The following is a 24,185-nucleotide window of genomic DNA, read 5'->3' on the forward strand; positions in this document are numbered from 1 at the left end:
ATATCTTTATTTAATTTTGCCTGATATCAGAACAATATCTTTCAGTTGAGGACCAGAGGACAACGTCTTACTTTTTCGTGTTCATTCTCAACATTTAACATGATCACATTTTGTCTACATCTTGTTTTAAAATGGCCAAATTAAACTGAATTCCGTACAATCCTGAATTCCTGTAAACAAAGTATTACTTTGTGCCCAATTAATGTTGCACTATACAGTTTCAGGGGAGGTATATTTGTTTACATTTGGTATACTATATGTAGTTATTTAAAATATTCTGTCATAATGTAGGACATGTGTAAACAGAATTGTGGGTCCTGCCATTGTAAACTGTGAAACACAAACCTCTCAGTTAGCTTTCCTTTTCAAACAGTTTACCATGTACTAAATTTCCCAATAGGAGAATTTGTTTATTCAGTTATGGAAGTTCCTTCACTTCTGAGTTTCAAATGTCTACATAGTGCACCTTCAGGTTAGTGATAGTGGTGGCTTTGATAAACCTTTTAATGTTGCATTACCAGTTTGATACACCTTTTAATGTTACCAGTTTGGTACAAGCTTTAATGTTACCAGTTTGATACACCCTATTTAATGTTACCAGTTTGATACACCTTGTAATGTTCTGTTAACAGTTTGGGGAATAGATATTGTACTAACAATTAAAACCTTTGTAGTATTAATGGGCAACATTATTTATCATATCCATGCACTGAAAGGAAGAGAGGAAAGAGATTTCTACAACATGTCTTTAACCAAAAAAAGACCACACAAATGATACATATTAACATCATACAATGGTGCCAATGAGGTTGTGTTGTAGACACACGTGAAATATCATATTATTGTAAACAAATTATTACTGGAAATACAAAACAAATTCAGTTGGTCAGGAATGTCTGCGAGTGAGTCCAAGGTACGATGCAGTCAACATTTTAATGAGATCTAATCCATCTTCTTTGCCTCAACAGCAAGGTAGTTCTTTGCTCGCGCCTTTATGTTATCATTAGTATAGATTATATTACTAGTATCATTACAGGCAGTTTCAACAGTGCCTGTAACCTCTGAGAAGTGTGAATGATTCAAACGTCTGAGGAGCAGTCCGGATGCTGAATGTCTCTCACTCTTGCTCAGCCTTGGAATAATTAACCAGGTGCCGAGACCAAAGGGGAAAACCCAGGATTTGCCACTTACCCACAACTCTATGAGAAAATTACCATCAAAGTTTTCGCAAGCACCTGTAAACCAATTTGTTGCACTTCGAAAACTAATGGAATTTCCATCACAAGGTGGTATTGCACACAATTATTACAAGAATCTGTAGAAGAAATGATATAGCTTAGGTTTACACAAATCATTAACAGACAGCTACAAGACAGAAGTCTAAAGCTTTGTTCAGACTGTGGCAATTTAAAGGTGCTATAGAGAACATTCAGTCACTAGATCAGGTGCATTCCATGTGGGGAAGTAGGGAGGGGATACATGCCTGGAAGACATAAACAACAACATTCATTTTGGACCCGCAAACATTTTGAATGATTATCAAAAATGTTTTTTTGGGGAAAAGCAATACTTTTATTCCACACCTTTCTAAAAGGTTACTTATTATACACTTTTTATCTGTAGCACCTTTAAATGCACTAGCTGCACAGGTTGTGTTGTTTTTTTGCCAGGCAGGTTGTTTGGGTTATTGCATGTGCAAAATAAACATTTAAGAGTGCAGAAAGAGAAATAAAGACTTCTCATTTCTAACAGACCAGATCATATCAATACCAATAAATATCAGTTATCAGCCATGACAGAAAGTCCATTATCAGTTATTGGTCAGAATTGTCATATCAGTGCATCCCTAAAGATTAAACAGTGTCATAAGTGTGGTAAAATTCCTTTAACATGTCCAATGGAAGTCAAATTGAATGTGTATTATGTAGTCAATCATAAATTAGGCGTAGCCCTCAAGGTCAAATCAAAACATGCAAATCATTCCATCAAAGTCTCAATATTTACAGAAATCTGATTATTTGACAGAATGTCTACAAGATGGATTCCATTCATCCATCACTGCAGTTCATCATCACCATGACAAGTCTATGACTAGTTAAAAGTAGGGATGTCCGATATTATCGGCCGATATTGCCATTAAAATGTGATATCGAAAAATATCGGTATCGGTTTTCAATTTTTTTTCTTTTTACATTTCTATAACCTTTATTTACCCAGGCAAGCAAGTAAGAACAAATTCTGATTTTATTTATTGTCAAAAGTATGCATAATGTTGTGTTAATTCCACAACAAGAGATATGTAATGTTAATTACCTGAAATTATTCCGTTTTTGGGGGGGGGGGACCCTGCATATATCGGTATCGGTTGATATCGGTATCGGAAATTAAGAGTTGGCCAATATCGAGCATCCCTAGTTAAAAGTCAAGAGATTGTCCACAAAAACATGTCGTAGTCATCAAGGTGGGGGAAAGAACTGTATACTCAGACCATTTTGCGTTCGCAATCTGAATGTTTTTTCGAGTTAAAGTTCTGTGAGAACTGCAGAGGTCGAGTCGCTGCATCAAGTGGAAGCCGAGCACGGCAGCTCCATATCACTGTTGAGCTCTTGAGGAAAAACAAGTCATGCAGGAGACCGTTTCCCACAGATCCCACTCCCCATTGAGGCCGCCCAACCTCCATACGCCTCCCACTAGGAGCTGATCTCCTTCTTCTCCCCCTCATCCTTCCGTTCCTCCTCCTCACTGTCCTCCTCCTCACTCTCACTGTAGTGGTAGTTGCAGCGGTTGGTGTTCACAAAGAGGTCACTCTCGTCGTCCTCAGAGTCGCTCCCATCCTTCTCCTGCTGCTCCTCCTTCGGTGCCCGCTGTGCGTCCCCCTTCTCCTGGGAAGATGGCCCTTCTGTAAATCCCTCTGGCCTAAGGAGGAAAGAACAGGAGAAAATCTGATTATTTTTATTCACATTATTCATCTTACCTGCTGCACCCACTTTACTCCAGATTCGCGGTCATGTTCCTTTTCTATACTACATGGTAAAGATACAAACAATCTTCTCCGTTTTGTCGGTGTGAAAAAGTGAATAAATAACGTTTTCGTAAAAAAATAAAAAAGTTTTTCCAGCCCATTCTTCTCATAACTAAAGATAGATATACTGTAAACGAATGAGGGGCCCAGGGTTTCCGTTAGAAAAAATTGTTGCCGGTCTCCGTGACCTGCAAGATTTCAATCTACCGGACAAATGAGATTAATTACGGTCATAGTTTATTGAGCTTTAAAACAATTGATAGGCAGGCTATATAAAGAATGTCATCCTCAAGGCATGTAGATTTATAATATTATTACTTAAAACTAGGCTACTTTTGCGTATACAGTCATTAATATATTCCAAATAAAATAAGTCCCTCGATACTCTCGTGCTGCTGCTGACTTGAAATAAAATAGACCGCGTATGTGGGCAGTCGGTCCGACACTAAACAGCAGTCTGTTATAATCACATTTTTATGAGCTAACGAATTCCGTTATATTGGACATTTGTATTAATTATATCAAGCGAAGAACTGAGAAAGCAGAGAGACGGCAACATTATCGTGGTTTGCGTGACGACTCTCTCCACCTCGCAACGACTTATTTGCAAAGAGTATGGCGCTGCAGAGCAGCTGATTCAGCTGTTATTGGCTCTTTTCTGGGAACCGCACAGCAGCGCCCCCCACCCAACATTGGCTGAAAATGGCTAAATTGGAGTACTGCTGGAATACTGCATTGTGCTGCTGCTGCTCCGGCTCTGCAGCTTCACAAAAGTTCGCACACCCAGCACTAAGCTCTCGCTGACAACGTCGTTGTCATTATTAGAAGCAACGAGGAAACAAATGTAATGATCGTTTCGTTCATCGCATAGGCTATTTAATTTTAGCCTATTTTAATACAATTCAAATAATCAAATTGTGCTTAGACTCAGGGAATTATTTTCACCGGACATTAAGACCGGAGAGATTAAATATGTCGGACTTCAACAGATTTTGCCGGTCAAATACCGGTAATTACCGGCTAACGGAAACGCTGGAGGGGCCTGGTGTTTTTTTCATCTAAAAACTCTGAAGACCAGTAATATCCCTTCCTAGATACAGTGTTGTGTGCTCATCGGGAGAGGGAAGACAGTGTGTTCATCAGCCTAGAATTTACACATTTAACACCAGTTTTATTAGTAATTTTTGTATGATGCAGGGTTCATGATGAAGTGTCTCACATTCATTACATACTGCTACATCCATCACTGATACAGGGTACCAACTGTACAATAAGGTCACCTGGTCTCCTCTTGTGGTTAGATGTGACCAGCACTGCCGTTTGTTTTTTGTCTTTTACTTACAAGCTCTACTCAACAAACAAACACTGTGTTACACTTGTGAGTTAAAATACAATACTATCGCCCTGCTATAATCCTACCAGTTTTCAAACTAATTTAATTTTTTTTTTTTTTTATATATATTTCCAGGAGAACATATATTTATTTTCTAGGATATTTGGCCATTTTTATAAATTGTCCAGGTTTTCCATGACTGTAAATCTAGTCTCTGAATTCCCAAGTTTTCCAGGATGAGTGGGAACCCTGAGTATGTGTGTATGTGTGTGTGTGTGTTCCCCCTCACCAGAGCTTTATTTTGTGCAGATGCTGGATGTGGTCTCTATATAGAATGAAGCAGATCTCTGCCTTCACCTTCTCTCCCTCCTCAATAGGGTCCACAATCACATAGTCTCCTGAGAGAGAGAGAGAGAGAGAGAGAGAGAGGAGAGAGAACAAGCCATGTCAGTAAACTGCACTATTAACCATACATATTTTACTTAATTGTGGCAGTCCACAATATCAGGGCCACCAAATATAGATAAGCAAAAATTCCCCCAAATTGACAAATTCTTGTGCGGTTAGAATACCACAGTATGCTAAAATGTTTTTGAAACTGTGTTGCTTCATTTATACAAAATAACTTCAGCTACTGGGCTCTTCTTCTGCCACTCTAATGTTGGCAGAGTGCCGTGTCCTTCCCTCACTTACCCCTCTTGATCCAAAGGTTCTTGCGGTACTTAGTGGGCATGCTCACTAGAAAGGTCTCCCCCTGAGCAGTGACAGCCTCGTGAAGGTTGTTGCCACGACTACCAATAACCTAAAAATCCACCGGTTAAGAGAGAGAGAGACAGAGAGAGAATGTATGTTAAAAAACATACTTGTACGGGCGGCTAGGTGGTGTAGTGGGCAAGGCGCTCGCCATCAACGCTGGAGACGCTGGGTTCGAATCCAGCTCTCGGCGTTGCTATCAGCTTGGCTGGTCGTTCACACTAACACAATTGGCAGTGTTAGGGGTGGGAAAGCTGATGGGTGGGTCCTGAGCGTTGTGGACAGCGACCCCTACAGTTCGGTCAGGGCGCCTGCACAGCAAGGGTAGGATCTGGAGGGAGGTAGTGTGACCTTCCACACGTTACACTCTCCCGGTGAGAATCTGCGCTGCCAGGCTGGTTGCCGGCTGGCTGCACATGCGTCGGAGGAAAGCATGGACAGTCTCCGGCCTCCCGGACCAACAGTAGGGGGGAGTGCGCAACAACCAGGAAGAGGGTTGGGAATTGGCATAACGACTAACAGTGGGATGGGAGAAAAATCGGGGAAAAAAGGAGGGGGGGAAAGATAATATTTATAAAAAAAATAAAAATAACACACTTGTTGCTTGTTATGAGCATAGGACGGGATGTTGAATGCATTTACATTTAGTCATTTAGCTGACGCTTTTATCCAAAGCAACTTACAAGTTCTGTACAACAAGTCAGCAGGAAGGGTACCCTTGGCTGCCAGCCAGGGTACTCTGGCAGCAAAAGGTAAGTGACATTGTTTGTCAAACAGTGTCGAACATGAGTGCTACACTCTTGAGTGCATAATAAACCTGTGGCACATACTCCTTCCACTCCTACGCCGATGATACCCAGATATACCTCCCACTCACAACAGCTGACTCCACCGGCCTAGACCGCCTGAAGACCTGCCTAGGAAACATAAAAAGGAGTGGATGTCACAACACCACCTGCAGTTAAATGAGAGCAAGGGGGAGATCATTCTGTTTGGCACCCCCACCTCAGTCACTCAGAGCTCCAGAAACATGGGAAGCCTCTCCTCCTTGGTGGAAACCAATGTGAGAAACCTTGGGGTCTTATTTGACTCAGATCTCAACGTCAACCAGCAAGTGATATCAGTGGTACAGTCCCGTTTCTTCCAACTGTGCATCATCTAAAAAATGCCTTCCTCTCCCCCAGCGACCTTCATAAAGTCACCAACTCACCATCATGCTAATTTTCTCACGACTGGACTACTGCAATTCCCTCTACTCTGGTCTTCTGGTCTTGTATTATTAAAAGTATCTTAACACTTTCAGAGCCGGCCGTGTTTTCCTTTTTACCCCCTTGAATGCCCAGCACCACTTCAATGTTAACGTTAATATCGCCTAATCTATGTTATAATCTATGTTTTAAATTATGGCTATGTGTCTAATCTGCCCATCGCATTATCAATGACCCATTTCCAGTCAACATTGTCGAAGCGGATTGTTTTTTTTTATCGGAGATTCCATGATAATCGCCCTGTACTGGAATATTCTAGAACGTTGTAATTTTTCGGCCTATTTATGAATAGTTTTCAAATAAACGCTAGATTATCGATAGTATGTGTACGTGTGCACGCTGGTGCCGTGCGCTGAAAATCGATTCTCTCAGTTCCTGATCGCTTTTACAGTCAAACAGCCATATCACATTATAGGGGGAAAGTTTATATCTCCGTGAAAACAGGTCTGATTATCCTAAGACTGGTAAAATAGATTCCTTACCTGAGATCAGATGGTATCCAAATGGATTATTCCAATTCCTGATCGCCATTCCGAAAATCGATCCTTTTATTGATCCACCGCGTATACTGTAAAACACATAATCCCCGCTGCTCTGAGGGTCCAGAATGAAGCTGATCGACTCCGGTCACATGCGTGAGAAGTAAAATGTGGAGTCGGGTTTTTTTTTTTCTCATGCCTTTTCATTGAGTCCAATCCAAAAGGGTGAATTACCATCAGGGAGACGATAGGGGCGCTTTTTTCACATCTGAGCGCCTGGGGTGGCTGATTTACCAACGGTAGACTCGGTTCATGAAATATGAATTCAGATCGCTAATTAAAAAAAAACGAATATTCTCGTTATGGGCATTCAACCCGCGGGGGGTAAAAACTCGGGTTGGGCAATCAAAGTGTTAATGTGCGTCATAACCTGGCTTAGTCACATAGCTTGGCAAGGGGAACATTTTGTGTTGACGCCCGACGCTCAAGGGAACACGTATCATGCATTTCCTACCAGCGAACACAGCTCATTGACTATGGTTGTCATTTAACTTCAAGTATAGACGCGTTTCTTGTTTATAAACATACCATGTTCAAGCCAATCAGCAATACCCACTGAATCACGTGACAGTTGTTCCCTACTTGTGTTGAGTTGCTGTGCTAAAAAAGTACAACAGGGCTCTATGGAGAAACCAAGTATAATGGAGCTCTATGGAGAAACCACGGCACTCCTCTGACAACTAATGGAGCTCTATGGAGAAACCAGAACACTCCCCTCACTAAAAGTATAATGGAGCTCTATGGAGAAACCATGGCACTCCCCTGACTAAAAGTATAATGAAGCTCTATGGAGAAACCATAAGACTCTCCTGACTAAAAGTATAATGGAACGCTATGGAGAAACCATGGCACACCCCTGACTTAAAGTATAATGGAGCTCTATGGAGAAACCCTGGCACTCCCCTGACTAAAAGTATAATGTAGCTCTATGGAGAAACCATGGCACTTTCCTGATTAAATGTTGTATCAAACGAAAATGGCTGGATGTCATCTTGCCACATCAGCATGGTTATTTATGAGTGAGTCTTTCACCTTTTACATAGCTAGCTTTGGCATCGATTGATTGTTTAGATCACTAGCAAATGGCTAACAAATGCAAATATATTGTAATCTGCCCCATTGTTCTGACCATTGTACGGTCGGCAAGACGGTAGGGGGCAGGTAGTACGCGCACAATAACAATACTCAACCAGTAGGGGGCGCTCGGGTTATACCAGGTTGTGGTGTATCCACAATCCGTTCACTAATACATTGCAAGTTGCCTAGTCTACACACCAGCATATATACGCATAAGCACTGCTGGCTAGAGCCGTGTTGTCAGCGCACACACTTTCAAATAAACAAAGTCCGAATATTTCAAAATATTAAAATTTGATAAATAAAACGTTGACGCTTGTAAAGGCATGACAAGGGGAGAAGGGAGCAACTTAACCACAGTGCTGGGCTGTTTCTCACCTCCTTCCCTCGCCTTTACTACAGGATTCACGTGAATAATAAATAATAAGACTGTAGAACACATTATGAGGGGAAGCCTGATGAACGTTGAGGGGAAAAAAGCGTTGCAATTCGGTAAAAGATGGCGGAGCTAATAGAGCTATGGACATTATACATAGCTGTACTGTTTATATTACCGTTTATATACACATAGTACTGTTTATATCAGCGGTTCTCAAACTACGGGTTGCGACCCAAAGTGGGGTCGCAGGTAGGTAAATAAAATCAAGCAGAAAAACCGACGAGCCCAACTCAGATCGAGTTTTCCATTTGGCAGCTGTGTGTATTTTCCATGTCTCACCTAGGGGTGGACGGTATGGTCTAAAATTTATATCACGGTATAATTTGAAGCATAGACGGTAACGGTATATATCACAGTATCATCGTTTTTGATAAAAAATTTTTTTTTAATTTTATATAATTTTTTTTTTTTTTTTTTTATATAAAATATATATATTATATAATTAGACTTGTACTTGTATTATCTGCGAGACATCGCCACCACGCAACAAGCTCCACTGTCTGTGTGTACATTAGTAGCCTCTAGCTACGGCCAGGATTCTCCGGAGCTGCAGCTGGACCTATACTCGAGTAGCCTCGAGCTACGGCCAGGATTCACCGGCGCTGCAGCTGGGCCCTAGTATTGGTATAACGTTAAATCACATTCACAAGCCCTCAGCTCGAATACGCATCGAATCAGTGTTATAAGACATTGATATCAGGAGCTATCTGTAGCTACTGCTAGCCGGATATATAACGTTAATACAACGCCTCAGTGAATTATTTAGTTCAATGGGACATTTCGTTTTGAACGGTGAACTAACTTGTGTTAACGTGAGCTAACGGCTAACGGAGCTATCATACACGTCTACTCTCTACTAGACTTGATGGAGCGTTTGTTGATGTCAGGAGCTATCGGTAGCTGGCCGACTAGATACCGTTCGGTTAGACAATGCCTCATCATGTATTAAACTAAAAGTGAATAGTTGACTGGGTCATTTTGTAACGGTAGCTAAGCTAACGTTAGCTCAGGGAGACGTCCCGTCCCACTAGACTACTATAGTAGACCCGTGTTTACATGCGTGCGGGAGGGGCTGGCACGCCCACTGCGCGAAGCCTCCTAAATAACTTTTTCCAGTTCGCACATATCTATTATCTATGACTAATTCTATCTATTTTTAGGGGCAAATGCGAGTGAAATAGTCGCGCTGTGGTTACATGACGTCATTGCTATTTTAGAGCTGCACTACCGGTTACACGGTATAGGCAAAATCCATACCGTAGAGCAAATTCATACCGTTTATACCGTATACCGTTTATACCGTCCACCCCTAGTCTCACCCCTTCATCAACGGAGGCCACACAGTGTATTCCAATACACATCTCACTACTTCCTGCGCAGGTATAATCGCGGAGGCCAGGTCTGGTCTTTTTGTGAGTCAGACAAGCACAAAGTGCTGCGACGTCTGGCCTCAATACGTTGAATCTGGGACTACATGGTTGGGACACAGACCTGTTTGGACTCGCAACTAAAATGGAGAGCTGGATTTAAAAACTCTGTTTGTGGCACTCCAGGATCATCAGCGGAGATTTTGGGGTGTTTACTCTGCTTGATGGCTTTTTGGAGAAACAGAATGTAGCACAAAATGATTTGAAGCCCATCATCTGTAGCCACATAGAAGGGCGCATTGAACAATTTCTGAACTATTTTCCCAAAAGAAAGATCATGGAAAGATCACCAATTTGGACAACTGCATCCAAGATCTGTTCATTACGCAGGACGCAACAGGCCTCCCACTGTCTGAGCAGGAGGCGCTCGTCGATCTTTCTTGTGACGAGCTACTGAAAGTCAAGTTCACTGGCCCTCGCAAAGTTCTGGATATCAGTCCGGAACGAGTACCCAGTGCTGTGTAATGCTGTGCTGAGAAAGCTTGTCCCCTTTGCATCAACATTTTCGGCACTGACATTGACTGACAAAAATAAATACATACCTCAGGGTAGAAGCGGATCTCCGCCTCTTTCTCAGCATATTGCAGCCACGTATCATGGAACTATGTTCAAAAGTATCGAACTATGTTCATCAAAAGTAACTAATTACAATAATTTCATTCACAGTTTTTGCTGCCGTGTTAACGGGCGCCTGGTGGTACTAAATCCAGATTTACCTCTGCCATTGGAAAGAGGAGATTCGGGCCATTCCATAGATGTATGACTTGGCCATAATAAAGTAATTTATAGGCCCGACATTCTATATTCATATATAGGAATATCTTATATTTCAAATGGCATGGTGTGGCAAAATTCAGTACTGTATCTACAAAAAACCATGTAAAGCATCTGCTTAGAATTTTAGTACACTTGATCTCAAGAAGGTGCTGAATGAGCTCAGTGGCAATTTCACTTGTGGTCAATGTTAGCATGGTGTTATTCATTCTCATCGCATATATATCCACCCTCACCTGTATGTACCTGCACATAGTCCTTTACGATATCTATACATATCCTACTCTGCCAGTATGACTATTACCATACTGTCTTTATACATGTGCATTGTACTACAACTCTATACATCATCTGATACATACTCTGATTAGCACTATACTGTACTAATTTGTATATTTTGTACCCAGTTTAATAACCTGTATATTGCTGTTGCACTTTACTGCTACATTTGCACTCTGGTTGGATGCCAAACTTATTTTCGTTGTACTGTATAATGACAATACATTTGAATCTAATCTAATAGAACACCAACCTTTACAATCTGCTGGTTTTCTTTGGGCGTGACGAAGTCCCCAAGAACCTCCTTGACAACATGCTTGCGTTTCGTGGCCTGTGACATCGTTGATGTTGGGCTTCAGTTGTCCTCGCCAGCTGATGAAAGAGTAGACCGGTGTCAGATGCTCGAAAAATAGATTAGATTTGGCATGCAGAAAGTGCAGCATACAAATATGGACGGCAAACTCTAGCCAAGATGATGGCCAAGATGATGCCGATAATATAGTGTACTGTTGACATGATTCTCAGAGTCCGAATGCGTGGTGAAGCAGTACGCAAGAGCATCAGGCTAACCAAGTCACTTGAGGTCAACACACATTCACATCTGACAACTTTGTTGAAGTTAGCAAAGCACATTTATAAATCAAATGCAAATACTTATTTCGATGCAGCGGTTATTGTAGAATCTGAGATCACAACACATGAATTCACGTTCCCTTCCATTTTACTTGGCTATAATGCTAGTTTAGTTAGCTTCCGTAACTTGTAAATGTTTAACGTTAGCCTACACTACTACTAGCTAACGCCACTAGCTCGCTTTAGCTAGGTACACACTACACACATGCCCCTGTTGGCAAGTTAGGTTACATAGCTAACTTTACCTTGAAAGACAGGGATGGACTAATGTTGTATTTGACGCAGACAGATGTTACTGTGTAGACCTTGACAATGGTTTGGATTTGTTGTCAGCAGAAACTCGTGTGCTCCCTTTCTTGCCTTGTAGCATCTCTGACGAATGTTGTTGCATTGTGGGAAGTGTAGTATTTTCCTCTGTATTTGAGCAGCGTTCAAAAACATAGGTTTGTCAAATGAATGAATGAATGAATGAAAACTTTATTAACAGATTGCAGAATGGGTACAGTACAGTACAGCTCAATACATACAATTGTTAAGGGGATGCAGACCAGAGAAAGACTTTCGTCTTGTTTACATCAGGGTCCCCCATTTTCAATTCATCGTAACATATATGACATACATGACATACAGATAGACAGTACTGCTACATCTATACATTTATGACATACCAGATTTGCAATTACAGTACTGTTTGTGATACAAAAAGAGTCCAGAAAGAAAGGAGTATATACATTAGGCGTAGAAACTGTACATTGGATTGGGTAGGTGGGGGTGGGGGGGGACTGTACATTGGAGGTGGTTGGGTGGGTGGGGGGGGGGGGGGGGGGGGGGGTTGGGTAGGAGTGGGGGGGGGGGGGAGGTTGGGTAGGAGGGGTGGGTGGGGGACACTGTACAACTGTACAAACAACACTGTACATTGGATTATTGACAAGACCATACTTGGTAATTTACTGTACATTGGAGGGGGTTGTGTTCGGACATTTACAGGGGCCAGTTTCGAGTTGCAGTCTCCCTTAGGTGTTTTTTGAGAGTGTTTTTGAAAGTGGGTAGTGATTCACATTCCTTTACAGCTTTGGGTAGGGCGTTCCACATTGATGTGGCATAATTGCGAAACGTGTTTAGTCCCTTGTTTGAGCCGAATCTGGGTTTAACATGATTTGTGGAGCTCCCTCTGGTGTTGTGATCGTGGTATTCACTGACCTTTGGGAAGTATTTTGTCATGTACATGGGTACCTTGGTCGTGTAGTGTATCTTGTAGACCAGGCCCATTGCAAGTTGCTGTACTCTGTCGTCTACTCTAAGCCATCCTAGGTTGTCAAAGTGGGCAGGGGTGAGGTGGGTTCTAGGAGTAAGGTCAAGCAGTAGTCTGACCAGTTTGTTTTGAGATGTTTGTAATTTTGTTTTTAGCGCCTTTGAGGTGCTTTGGTACCATGAGGTGCAAGCATAGTCGTAGTACCCTTGAATGAGTGCTCCTGCTAGAGTCTTCAGGGTATTCTTGTTTACCAGTGAGGAGATCCGGTACAAGAATCGTGTTCGTTGGTTGACTTTTTTTATTACATTGGATGCCATTTTGTCACAGGAAAGATTTGCCTCTAGGATGGAACCCAGGTAGGTAATATCTTCTTTCCTTGTGACAATATTGTCACCCACTGTAACTGAGAAGCCGTCGGTCTTGCTGAGTTTGTTATTTGAACCGAAGAGAATGGACTCTGTTTTGCCCATGTGTAATGATAGTTTGTTATCAGCGAGCCATATGCAGATTTTGCCTAGTTCTGAGCTGAGGGTTTTTTCAACCTGTAACTTGTTCTTGTCAGAGACCAGCAGGGCTGAGTCGTCCGCAAACAGGAACAAGTTGCAGTCACAAGCTGACGACATGTCATTTGCATAAATTAGGAACAGTAGCGGACCTAGTATGCTTCCTTGTGGAACACCACAGTTTACTGTGAGGGGGGGGGATAGGGTACCGTTTACCTCCACCATCTGCTCTCTCCCCTCCAGGTAGGATTGCATCCAGCTCACTGATAGACTATCAAAACCAATTGCTTTTAGCTTGTCAATCAGAATGGTGTGATTGACAGTGTCGAAGGCCTTTTGTAGGTCCAGCATGACCATGCCGCAGTATTTGCCCGCGTCCACCTCTTGTTTGATGTGGTCGTTTAAATAGAGAAGGCATGTGTCAGTGGAGTGGGATGTTCTGAAGCCAGATTGGAATTCGTAGATTAGATTTTTTTCCGCAAGGTATTTTTCGACCTGTTCGTATACAATTTTTTCCATGACTTTCGAGATGGAGGTAAGGATAGAAACAGGGCGGTAGTTGCCTGGGTCTAATTTACTGCCTTTTTTGTGCAGAGGGGTCACTCTCGCAATTTTGAAGTCCTTGGGGACTTCAACAGCACAGACAAGGATTAAGAATTTAATTAATTTAAGATGTCGGTACAAAATGTTGATGGGAGGCCAACAACATTTTACTTATTGTTACATAGTTGCACCACCTCCTTGACAAGACAACAATCATTTCTCAAAATGAGGCCCTCACATAATTTCACTAAGGCTCATCTCAGAAATAGGTTAAAGTTCTGTTTTTCAGCATATGCAGTGCACTGTACTTTTTGTAGTATAACAAATCACAAGAGCAGCCTAATAATTTAAGAAATTAACATGCTCATCACTCAGCAACTGATTCAACCAATTAAAATAAAACAGACTGCAACCAATCCCAATTGTATGCCTACAGTATTTATTTTTGATTGAATGGTAGTTTCATAACGTTTTTTCCAATTCACCTGTAGTTCTGTACTTCATTTTCTCTCCTTGATGAAAAAAACAACAGTAAAATAATAGGATTATAGACCATTTTTATTCAACCTCCATTGTAACCGTTCAATCACAAATCATTCTACAATTCAGAGAATCCGTGCAAAACCTGTTTTCGTACATAGGTCTGTAAACCACTTTGTTGCACTTCGCAAACGAACAGAATCTCCATCACAAGGTGGTATTGCACACAATTATTACAAGAATCTGTAGAAGAAATGCTAGCTTGGGTTTACACAGATCATTAACAGACAGCTACAAGAGGACAGAAGTCTAAAGCTTTGTTCAGGCTGTGGCACTAAAGGTATCTATAGCACCTTTATGTTTGCTTTGTATTTAACAAATTCAAAGATGGGGAATTTGCAAACCTTAAACTTAATTGTGATGATAATAAAACTATTCCTGCTAATTACATGCATGAAAAAAATAAAGTTTTGTTGTGCAGGTCAAATAAGAGCTGAATCTTTAAGGAAAAAGTAGAAATATTCCATCATATTTAAACTTTACTTGCGGCACATTCTGCTATTGCCGTTAATGCAGAGTTATAGATCGTATAGCTACCGCTCTGCGTCCTTCTGAAACACATCCTTACGCCAGTATAATATTGAATAAAATTTCCACATGCACCTTTATACACCCATTCACCTGGCCACACCCCCATCCGCTCCTCTACATAAGCAGGGGTGTGGTCATACTATCAGCTCCTTCCTTACTTTCACCACGGCGAGTGTCTGTATACACCACTCGAGTTTAGTGTAAAGTGTTGAAGATTGGAGCTGTTAGACATTATTTCTTTATTTTTCTCTCTCTCACAAGTTTAGAGAAAAGGCTAAGCTATAATGTCTTCATCGGAGGGTTCAAGCATTGGCAACATCACCCTTCACCAGCGATTCTCTATTGCCGCCTCCGCCGTGCGTCGTGGGGCTGCGCTGACTCCACGGTCGTGGCAATCAGACGCACCTGAGCGGCGTCCGGTGGAGAGTTTGCCTCTCTGGGGGGCTGTTGAGCCAAGGCCGTCTCCTGTGAGATGGCCTAGTTCCAGCCCTGGTTCCCCCTCTAGTGGACGGTCGGCCGACAGGCCGACGGCTCCTCTGGGGGCGGAGGATCTGAGACGCAAGATCTTCGCCTCTGCTCGCTCCCGTCGTAAGATGGTGAGCTGCAGGGGCGAACGGCCTGGCTTTGGGGAGTTGCTGGAGCCAGACAAGGGTGGTCCTGCTCTGTCTCCTTGTCCGATGGATACAGAGGATTTTATGGAGGGAGCGGGAGTGCTCTTGTTTGACGCCCCGGTGGAGACGTATCACTCTCCCCCTCAGGGTGTGGCAGGGTGTGATATGTCTTCTTGGGGTCCCTCGTCATCCGGTGTTGGGTTAAAACCTCCGACTCGGAGACGGGATGCCCTGCTATCAACCTCGCCAGATGATGGCGCCACACAGAGTGGCCGCCTCCCGTACGTGAGGGACGCCGGCTGCGCGGAGGGAGGTACGCATGGGGAATTACGTGCCTTGTTCCCGGAGCTCATGGCGGCCGCCGCAGCCGCTAATGGCGTGGCGTTGCCGCAGCCACTGCCTGCACATGTCCCTGATGACTTGATAGGTCATCTCTGGCAACATCGTCCTGTGAGGGAGACGGACGTTGTCTGCCCATTTTCCCCTCAATGGAGGCCTACGTGCGTCAGGGACAGGTAATCTCCCGCATCGCTGGCCTTACCCCCACCTACGCGCCCTGGCCACTCTGTCCCAGCGCCACCTTTGTCTGGAGCAAGCAAGGGTGCTGGAGCAGAAGAGGCTTCCCCTGCTCACGGCCCCCCTCTCCGAAGCTGGGCTGTTTGGGTCGGCCATGCAGCAAATGACAGCTGCATGCAGGGACATGGAGGAGGAGCGCGCTGTGCTCCAGCCCCATTTTCCCCCACCCGACGCTGCCGGTGCTGTTCGACGGAGGCCACGTCGTCGGGGATCCGCGACCGTCGCCACCGCCACCACCGCCGCCGCTGCTGGGCCTTCGGCCAAGAAGGCCAGGAGCGAAGAGGGTGCCTCGTCCGCCGCAGCCAGCCGACCCACGCCCGGAGGTGACGGTAGGGATCGTCGTGTCCAGGCACCCCAGAACCGTCCCTCCGGGCCAGCTCCCCGTGGGGGCAAGCACTGGGCTGCACGCGGCAGGCGCCGCTAAGTGACTTTCCCCCTGTTACCCCTGTTCCCTTCCCCGCCCCAACCATATGATTTTCACATTAAATAAAGGGTCCCTCCCAAACTGTGTGTTTATTCACTGTATATGTTGGGGATACGATGTGTGAACTCTCGCCTAGTTGTGGGGTTGTTAGGAGAGCAGGACTTTTAGTCCTTCTGGTCGCTACATATATATGTGCTTAGCAAGGCCTGTAGCTAGCACTTGGTCGAAAGGCTTTTCTTTCCTCATCCTGAAGGAATATGTTTCTTCTTATAGTGGTAAATTTTTACCGTTGTCTGAGGGGGTTGTGTGTGTTCTGTTACATTGGTAAACAATGGCATTGAGTCCACAGCTTTGGAGTGTTAGCCTACAAGAAGTGCTCGTGTGTATAGCTTGTACCGAGGTCTTATTGACCCTCTCTCAACCTTCTGTGTTTTTTCTTGAAACATGAAACACGGGTGTCGTGTTCACACATAAGCCTTCGGCCTTGTTTATAAACCCTGTTCGCAGACAAGTTGTCGTCTGTGACTAGCGTGCGTTGTGTTAGCTTATCCTGATAGGATATACGCTTCTCCATTAGCATGCTGGCTATATAGGTATCACCGCTGAATGGCTTGTTTTCTATAAAAGCGTATCCGGGGTGTGGGGTCATGGGGGGTGAACTGATAAACCCCTCCTTCCCTCTTTTCTGATTGGTCAGGGGGTTGGGCCTTCTATCCTTCAGGTTCCCTGCCGCACTGATTGGTCAGCACGGCACGGGAGAGGGGGGGGGGGTAGGGAGTTCCCTGACTCCTTGCCTGTAATGGTCGGTTGAGTCATGGGATTCCCCCCGCCATAGAGTACGTCACTGGGCACGTTTCTATTGGTTGCAGACTTCCGTGAGTTCTTTACAGGCTCCATATGTGGACGTCAGGCCATGTGAGCGGATCGGAGCGTGAGCGGCGCGGGGCGCGGAGCGGGCTGTTTTGACGTGAGCGAGGAGTGGGTTTTAAAATGAGTCGGCGCGACGTCCGGAGCGAGAGTTCTCCTCCGCTCCAATCCACTCCAGGCCGCTCACAGTGGTTTAACACTGTTGATGTAATATATACATGCAGTACAATGCCAAAGCAACAGATGGCGATGTACAAACATGAAGGCCATTTTCAACCAATGAGAAGGGTTCAGGCTTCGTCACTGTAGAGACGCCCACCATAGATATCTATGACGCCCACACTCACTTCTGTTAAAAAAAGTATCGACGCCATTGTTGTTGACGTTAGCTTACATGCTAACGTTAATGGCAGCGACCATAGCATTGTGGCTCGGCTAGCCTATCATCGCTTAATAGAACTAGTGAATGGATAAACAACGTTATTTAACATTGCAGAATGGCTACAATTACAATGCGGCTCAATACAAACAATTGTTAAGGGGCCCAGGGGGTGTAGACTGTTGTAGTTTGAGCTCATTTACACCATGCTCCAAAAAAGAAAAAGAAAAACTGCCGAGCGATCTGGCGCGGGGAGCGGGGAGCGCTCGATTCAAGGTGAGTGGGGAGCGAGCGGAGAGCGACTTGGGAGCGGGGTCAACATGAGCGATTAGCGGAGCGGACCAAGCTTTAAAGAGCGAAGAGCGGATTTCTCGGCCGCGCCGATCCGCTCACGTGGCCTGGTGGACGTCAAGTTGGTGTTGCGGTGCATAGGAACTCAAGAGTTCTGCTGTGCTCTGTATATATGTGTCTTGAGCCTTTGGTCATGTGGCTCAATGTTACATAAACTTTTCAATTTATTGCTCACGTGGGAAGTCTCTCTGGGGGTTCCCCGTCGCCTCTATTATGGAGCTGGTTGACAGGGTGTTGTTTTCCCTCAGCGGCGTCATATGGGACCCATGTCCGTATTTTTTTTTGAAAAACAAAACGGCTTCTTGTCGTTCTCCCAGGCGGCTTGGAGGAACGGTATCTGGGTTCTTGTTAGAATTTCCATTGATATGTTTTGGGTCTCGACGTGTATGTAGTGCTGGCCCTGGGTGCTTCTGATAGGAACCATACATGGGCATGCGCGCCTTGGTTGCTCATCATTGAAACTGCGGTTTTTATGGGGCAACTGGGATGGAGTTTGTCTCTTCCGAGCGCCAGTGTACTAGGCTTGTCTCGACGAATTCTCGTTCATCTCTGGGGGATGTTAACAGAATAGATCGAAGCATTGGTAGAGGGGTCTCACGCCCCTGGGGTGGGCCACCGGGCGCAGTGCTTTGTGTTCTGACCATCTGGGTGGCGCCCTCTATAATGTTTTGGATTGACACGCGTACCTACCCCCCTCCTGGGACTGGGGATGGCGGCTTTCTCTGGGGATGGCATGTCAGCTTTCTCTGCCTCGGCCCCTCTAGAGGGTCGGGTTTTTTTTGTGGAGGCTGCGACATGGTGCACAGCATACCAGCATACGCCCCTTCCGCCGGGGTGCTGTTGTCAGCAGACCCCTTTGGCGCCTGTCTAGTCCGCAGTGCTCCAGGCTCAGGTCGAGTGGCCTGTTGCCTGGATTGAGGGGTTGCCCCGTGATGTTAGGGGTTGTAACGGTGGTTTTATTTCTTCCTGTTCGTTCCCTAGTGGCATGTGGGTTGCGCGTTTGTGTAGTCGTGGGTTCTTCTGTGGGAAGGTAAGTCCCACGGTCTGCTCACCCTGTGCGTTTTGAGTTGCTAAACCCCTCTTCGCACAGTCGGATCCGATTCCCTCCCGTCCTCCACTAGGGGGGTCCGGGGGCTCGGGTCCTCCCCGGTTCTGATGGTTGTGGGGGGCCTCAGCGGGTACATTTGTCGAGCTTCCGCTCTGCTCAGCTCCTGTGTTCCAGAAGGACGCAGAGCGGTAGCTATACGATCTATAACGTACGGTTATATCTATAACCATAGTTATATGAGTATAGCGGACGCTCTGCGTCGGACTCACTGAGGACCCCGTGGTCTTCACCCTGGTGGTGAAAGGCTTGGGAAGGAGCTGATAGTATGGCCACACCCCTGCTTATGTAGAGGAGCGGATGGGGGTGTGGCCAGGTCAATGGGTGTATAAAGGTGCATGTGGAGATTTTATTCAGTATTATACTGGGGTAAGGATGTGTTTCAGAAGGACGCAGAGTGTCCGCTATACTCATATAACTATGGTTATAGATATAACGTACGTTCGCCAACATCTCTCGTGGACATTTGCTGTTTACCATCTACTGCCACAGTCTGAACGCAGCATGAGAAGCATAGTGCATATCCCTTTGCCCAAACAGAGGCTCAGTTACACCAAAGATGTGTTAGTTTAAAAATAAACACAGCAATTTCATTATCACAATTTAACCTATCAATGGAATTAAACACAAAGGAATCTGTATCAAAATACTTCCCAAAGGTCAGTGAATACCACAACCACTACACCAGAGGAAGCTCAACAAATCATGTAAAACCCAGATTCGGCTCAAACAAGGGACTAAACACGTTTCGCAATTATGCCACAACAATGTGGAACGCCCTACCCAAAGCTGTAAAGAAATGTGAATCACTACCCACATTCAAAACCGCTCTTAAAGAGCACCTACGGGAGGCTGCAATTCGAAACTGGCCACCGTAAATGCCCAAAACCCCCACCACCTCCTAATAGACAGTCTCCTCCCCACCGCATGTATATATTCCCTCCCCGCCGTATGTATATTTCTCTCCCACCCACCCACCCCCTCCTAATGTACAGTCCCCTCCCCATCATATATACTCTGTCAGGATCTAGGGGTAACAGTACTGTATATTTGAATACCGTTTATGTCACAAATGTATCAGTACTAAATACCTATATGTCCCTATGCCATAAATGTCATGTATGTTGTGTATGTCATAAATGTCTATATGAATTGAAAATGGGGGACCCTGATGGAAACAAGACAAACGTCTTTCTCAGGTCTGCATCCCCTTAACAATTGTATGTATTGAGCCGTACTGTATTGTACCCATTCTGCAATCTGTTAAATAAAGTTTTCATTCATTCATTCATTCAATCTAGTACAGTATATTCAAATCACAATACAACTTCAGCAATATCTAAGGAGAAACACCTAACCTTGTTTAAAGCTGCACCCGGTAGTTTTGGGGGGAAGAAAACTAACCTCTAAAAGGTCCAAATATAGTATGGGATATTTTTTGTATTGAATACATAAAGTGTTACAAAGGTTGATAGTGCCTCAGGAGGTAGAGCGGTCGTCTGGTAATCGGAAGATTCCTGGTTTGATTCCGGCTTCTCCCACTTTGTGTGTCAAAGTGTCCTTGAGCAAGACGCTTAACCCTTAACTGCTCCAGATGAGCAGGTTGGCACCTTGCATGGTTGCCTCCACCATCGGTGTGTGAATGGGTGAATGTGAGGCATAAGTTGTAAAAACGCTTTGGATAAAAGCGCTATATAAATGCAGTCAATTTACCATCCCTGGAACTCTGTTTGAAACTATACATGATCTGTGTGGCTGTGGTGCACCTACCCTCCAACCACCTTTACCATACAGAGAAGTATCCTGTCTAAGTCAATGTTGGTTCACTTAATTTCAAAAGGCCAATTCCCTTCTTGGTTGTTGCACTGCCCTACTGTCGGTCTGGGGAGGGTGTGTAGACTACCACATGCCTCCCCCGTGGAGTCACCAGCCGCTTCTTTTCACCTGACAGCAAGGAGTTTCACTGGGAGAGCATAACACATGTGGAGGTTCACACTATCTTTTTTTTTTTTTTTTTTTTTTTTAACTTTATTTTTTAGCGTTTATCGCTTTCCTGGTCAAGCATGACCGACAGTTGTAGGGTGAAACGGAAGAGAGAGCAGGGGGAGACATTCGGCAAATGACGGCGAGTCCGGGAATCGAACTCGGAGTCAACCAGATCCGTGACGCAGTACGGAGTTCCGCGACGCAGCGCGGTAACATGGTGTGCTACTGGAGCACCCCATCTTTATTTTTTTTATCCACTTTTTCTCCCCATTTCCCTTTTTCTCCCATCCCAATTTCATATTATCCAATTCTTCCCTCCCCTGTCTTGAACGTTGCTAGACTATGCCTCCCACTGGTCGGCTGTAGTGAGGACAGAAGCCTTGCATCACGTGTCCCCTCCGGTACACGAGGAGGCAGCCTGTCGCATCTTTTCACCGCAGCAGCTCGAACTCTCAGTGGCGAGGAGTAACACGTGGGAGGCTCACACTGCCCCCGCTACTTCCTGTTTCCGCCGCACCGGCGTCACCAAACCGACCTGTAGGAGTCGCTGTCCACAACGTCCAATCCCCCCGACCGGCTTTCCCACCCTCTAACACTTGCCAATTGTGTTAGTATCAACGACCGGCCAGCCGGTAGCAACGGGGCTCGAACCCAGCGTCTCCTGCGTTAGTGGCGAGCGCATTGCCCACTGCGCCAATCAGCCGCCCTGAGGTTCACACTACCTCACCCCAAATCCCCTCCCTGCCGAACAGGTTCCCCAAACGACCAGCAAGAGTCGCTATTACAATGAGGTTTACATTAAAATCATAGGCCCCTACTTGAAATACAGGAAAATAGCCAAAACCTGTCAGCAAAACCAGGCTAGGGTCCACTCTGCAGCATACCAGGGACTGACACTGGTCCCCAACACCCCTGCACAAAAAGGGCAGCAAATTAGACCCAGGCAACTACCGCCCTGTTTCTATCCTTACATCCATCTCGAATGTCATGGAAAAAATAGTATACGAACAGATCGAAAAGTACCTTGCGGAAAAAAATCTAATCTACGAATTCCAATCTGGCTTCAGAACATCCCACTCCACTGACACATGCCTTCTCTATTTGAACGACCACATCAAACAAGAGGTGGACGCGGGCAAATACTGTGGCATGGTCATGCTGGACCTACAAAAGGCCTTCGACACTGTCAATCACACCATTCTGATTGACAAGCTAAAAGCAATTGGTTTTGATAGTCTATCAGTGAGCTGGATACAATCCTACCTGGAGGGGAGAGAACAGATGGTGGAGGTAAACGGTACCCTATCCCCCCCCCTCACAGTGAACTGTGGTGTTCCACAAGGAAGCATACTAGGACCGCTACTATTCCTAATTTATGCAAATGACATGTCGTCAGCTTGTGACTGCAACTTGTTCCTGTTTGCGGACGACTCAGCCCTGCTGGTCTCTGACAAGAACAAGTTACAGGTTGAAAAAGCCCTCAGCTCAGAACTAGGCAAAATCTGCATATGGCTCGCCGACAACAAACTATCATTACACATGGGCAAAACAGAGTCCATTCTCTTCGGTTCAAATAACAAACTCAGCAAGACCGACGGCTTCTCGGTTACAGTGGGTGACAATATTGTCACAAGGAAAGATGAAATTACCTACCTGGGTTCCATCCTAGAGGCTAATCTTTCCTGTGACAAAATGGCATCCAATGTAATAAAAAAGGCAACCAACGAACTCGATTCTTGTACCGGATCTCCTCTCTGGTAAACAAGAATACCCTGAAGACTCTGGCAGGAGCACTCATTCAAGGGTACTACGACTATGCGTGCACCTCATGGTACCAAAGCACCTCAAAGGCGCTAAAAACAAAATTACAAACATCTCAAAACAAACTGGTCAGACTACTGCTTGACCTTACTCCTAGAACCCACCTCACCCCTGCCCACTTTGACAACCTAGGATGGCTTAGAGTAGACGACAGAGTACAGCAACTTGCAATGGGCCTGGTCTACAAGATACACTACGCGACCAAGGTACCCATGTACATGTCAAAATACTTCCCAAAGGTCAGTAAATACCACGATCACAACACCAGAGGGAGCTCCACAAATCATGTTAAACCCAGATTCGGCTCAAACAAGGGACTAAACACGTTTCGCAATTATGCCACATCAATGTGGAACGCCCTACCCAAAGCTGTAAAGGAATGTGAATCACTACCCACTTTCAAAAACACTCTCAAAGAACACCTACGGGAGACTGCAATTCGAAACTGGCCCCTACAAATGTCCTAACCCAGTTGTACAGTAAATGACCAAGTATGGCTTTGTCAGTATTCCAATGTACAGTGTACAGTGCCCCCCCCCCCTACCCAACCCCCCCCCCCCACCTCCAATGTACAGCCCCCCCCCACCCAACCCCACCCAACCTCCCCCAATGTACAGGTTCTACGTCAAATGTATATACACTCTTTTTCTGGACGCTTTTTGTATCACAAAAAGTACTGTATTTGCAAATCTGATATGTCATAAATGTATAGATGTAGCAGTACTGTCTATCTGTATGTCCTGTGTGTCATATATGTTATGATGAATTGAAAATGGGGGACCCTGATGTAAACAAGACGAAAGTCTTTCTCTGGTCTGCATCCCCTTAACAATTGTATGTATTGAGCTGTACTGTACTGTACCCATTCTGCAATCTGTTAATAAACTTTTCAATCAATCAATCAATCAATCAACCCTGAGTTTTGATAGATCAAAGGTGTGTGACAGTGTGTGACGGTGTGGTCAGTCGGTCTTAGCGTGCATGTGTGTGTGTGTTTGTGTGTGTGTGTTTGTCTGTGTGTGTATATGTAGTTTAGTTTGTTGACAGAATCCGGCTATAGGGCGACAATAATGTGGTCAAGAGGCATTTCTATCTTTAGCCTTTAACTGGCGTGGTTTATTTATTCACATGGTATGAGCAGCAGTTCTAGAG

At 44.8% G+C, this 24,185-nt stretch overlaps 1 protein-coding gene across 1 annotated transcript; it reads right to left on the minus strand.

Annotated features, from left to right (window-relative positions):
- Nucleotides 1–718: 718 nt before the first annotated feature.
- eif1ad (eukaryotic translation initiation factor 1A domain containing) lies at nt 719–11,923 on the minus strand. The gene is made up of 5 exons (XM_084331602.1): nt 11,790–11,923; nt 11,165–11,283; nt 5,049–5,157; nt 4,645–4,753; nt 719–2,916 (listed from the first exon to the last, which is right to left on the minus strand). The coding sequence occupies exons 2-5, from the start codon at nt 11,249–11,251 to the stop codon at nt 2,691–2,693; spliced, it is 531 nt and encodes a 176-aa protein (XP_084187728.1). The 5' UTR covers nt 11,252–11,283; nt 11,790–11,923; the 3' UTR covers nt 719–2,690.
- Nucleotides 11,924–24,185: the final 12,262 nt, after the last annotated feature.

The sequence above is a fragment of the Notolepis coatsorum genome, assembly GCF_963971535.1.
Source record: "Notolepis coatsorum genome assembly, chromosome: 16".
Lineage (NCBI taxonomy): Eukaryota > Metazoa > Chordata > Actinopteri > Aulopiformes > Paralepididae > Notolepis > Notolepis coatsorum.

Coding starts and splice junctions, on each gene's coding strand:
- eif1ad (XM_084331602.1), bottom strand. CDS start 11,251: ATGTCACAGGCCACGAAACGCAAGCATGTTGTCAAGGAGGTTCTTGGG. Junction 5,158..11,164: donor AAAACCAGCAGATTGTAAAG/GTTGGTGTTCTA, acceptor GTGGATTTTTAG/GTTATTGGTAGTCGTGGCAA. Junction 2,917..4,644: donor CTGCACAAAATAAAGCTCTG/GTGAGGGGGAAC, acceptor TTTCCTCCTTAG/GCCAGAGGGATTTACAGAAG.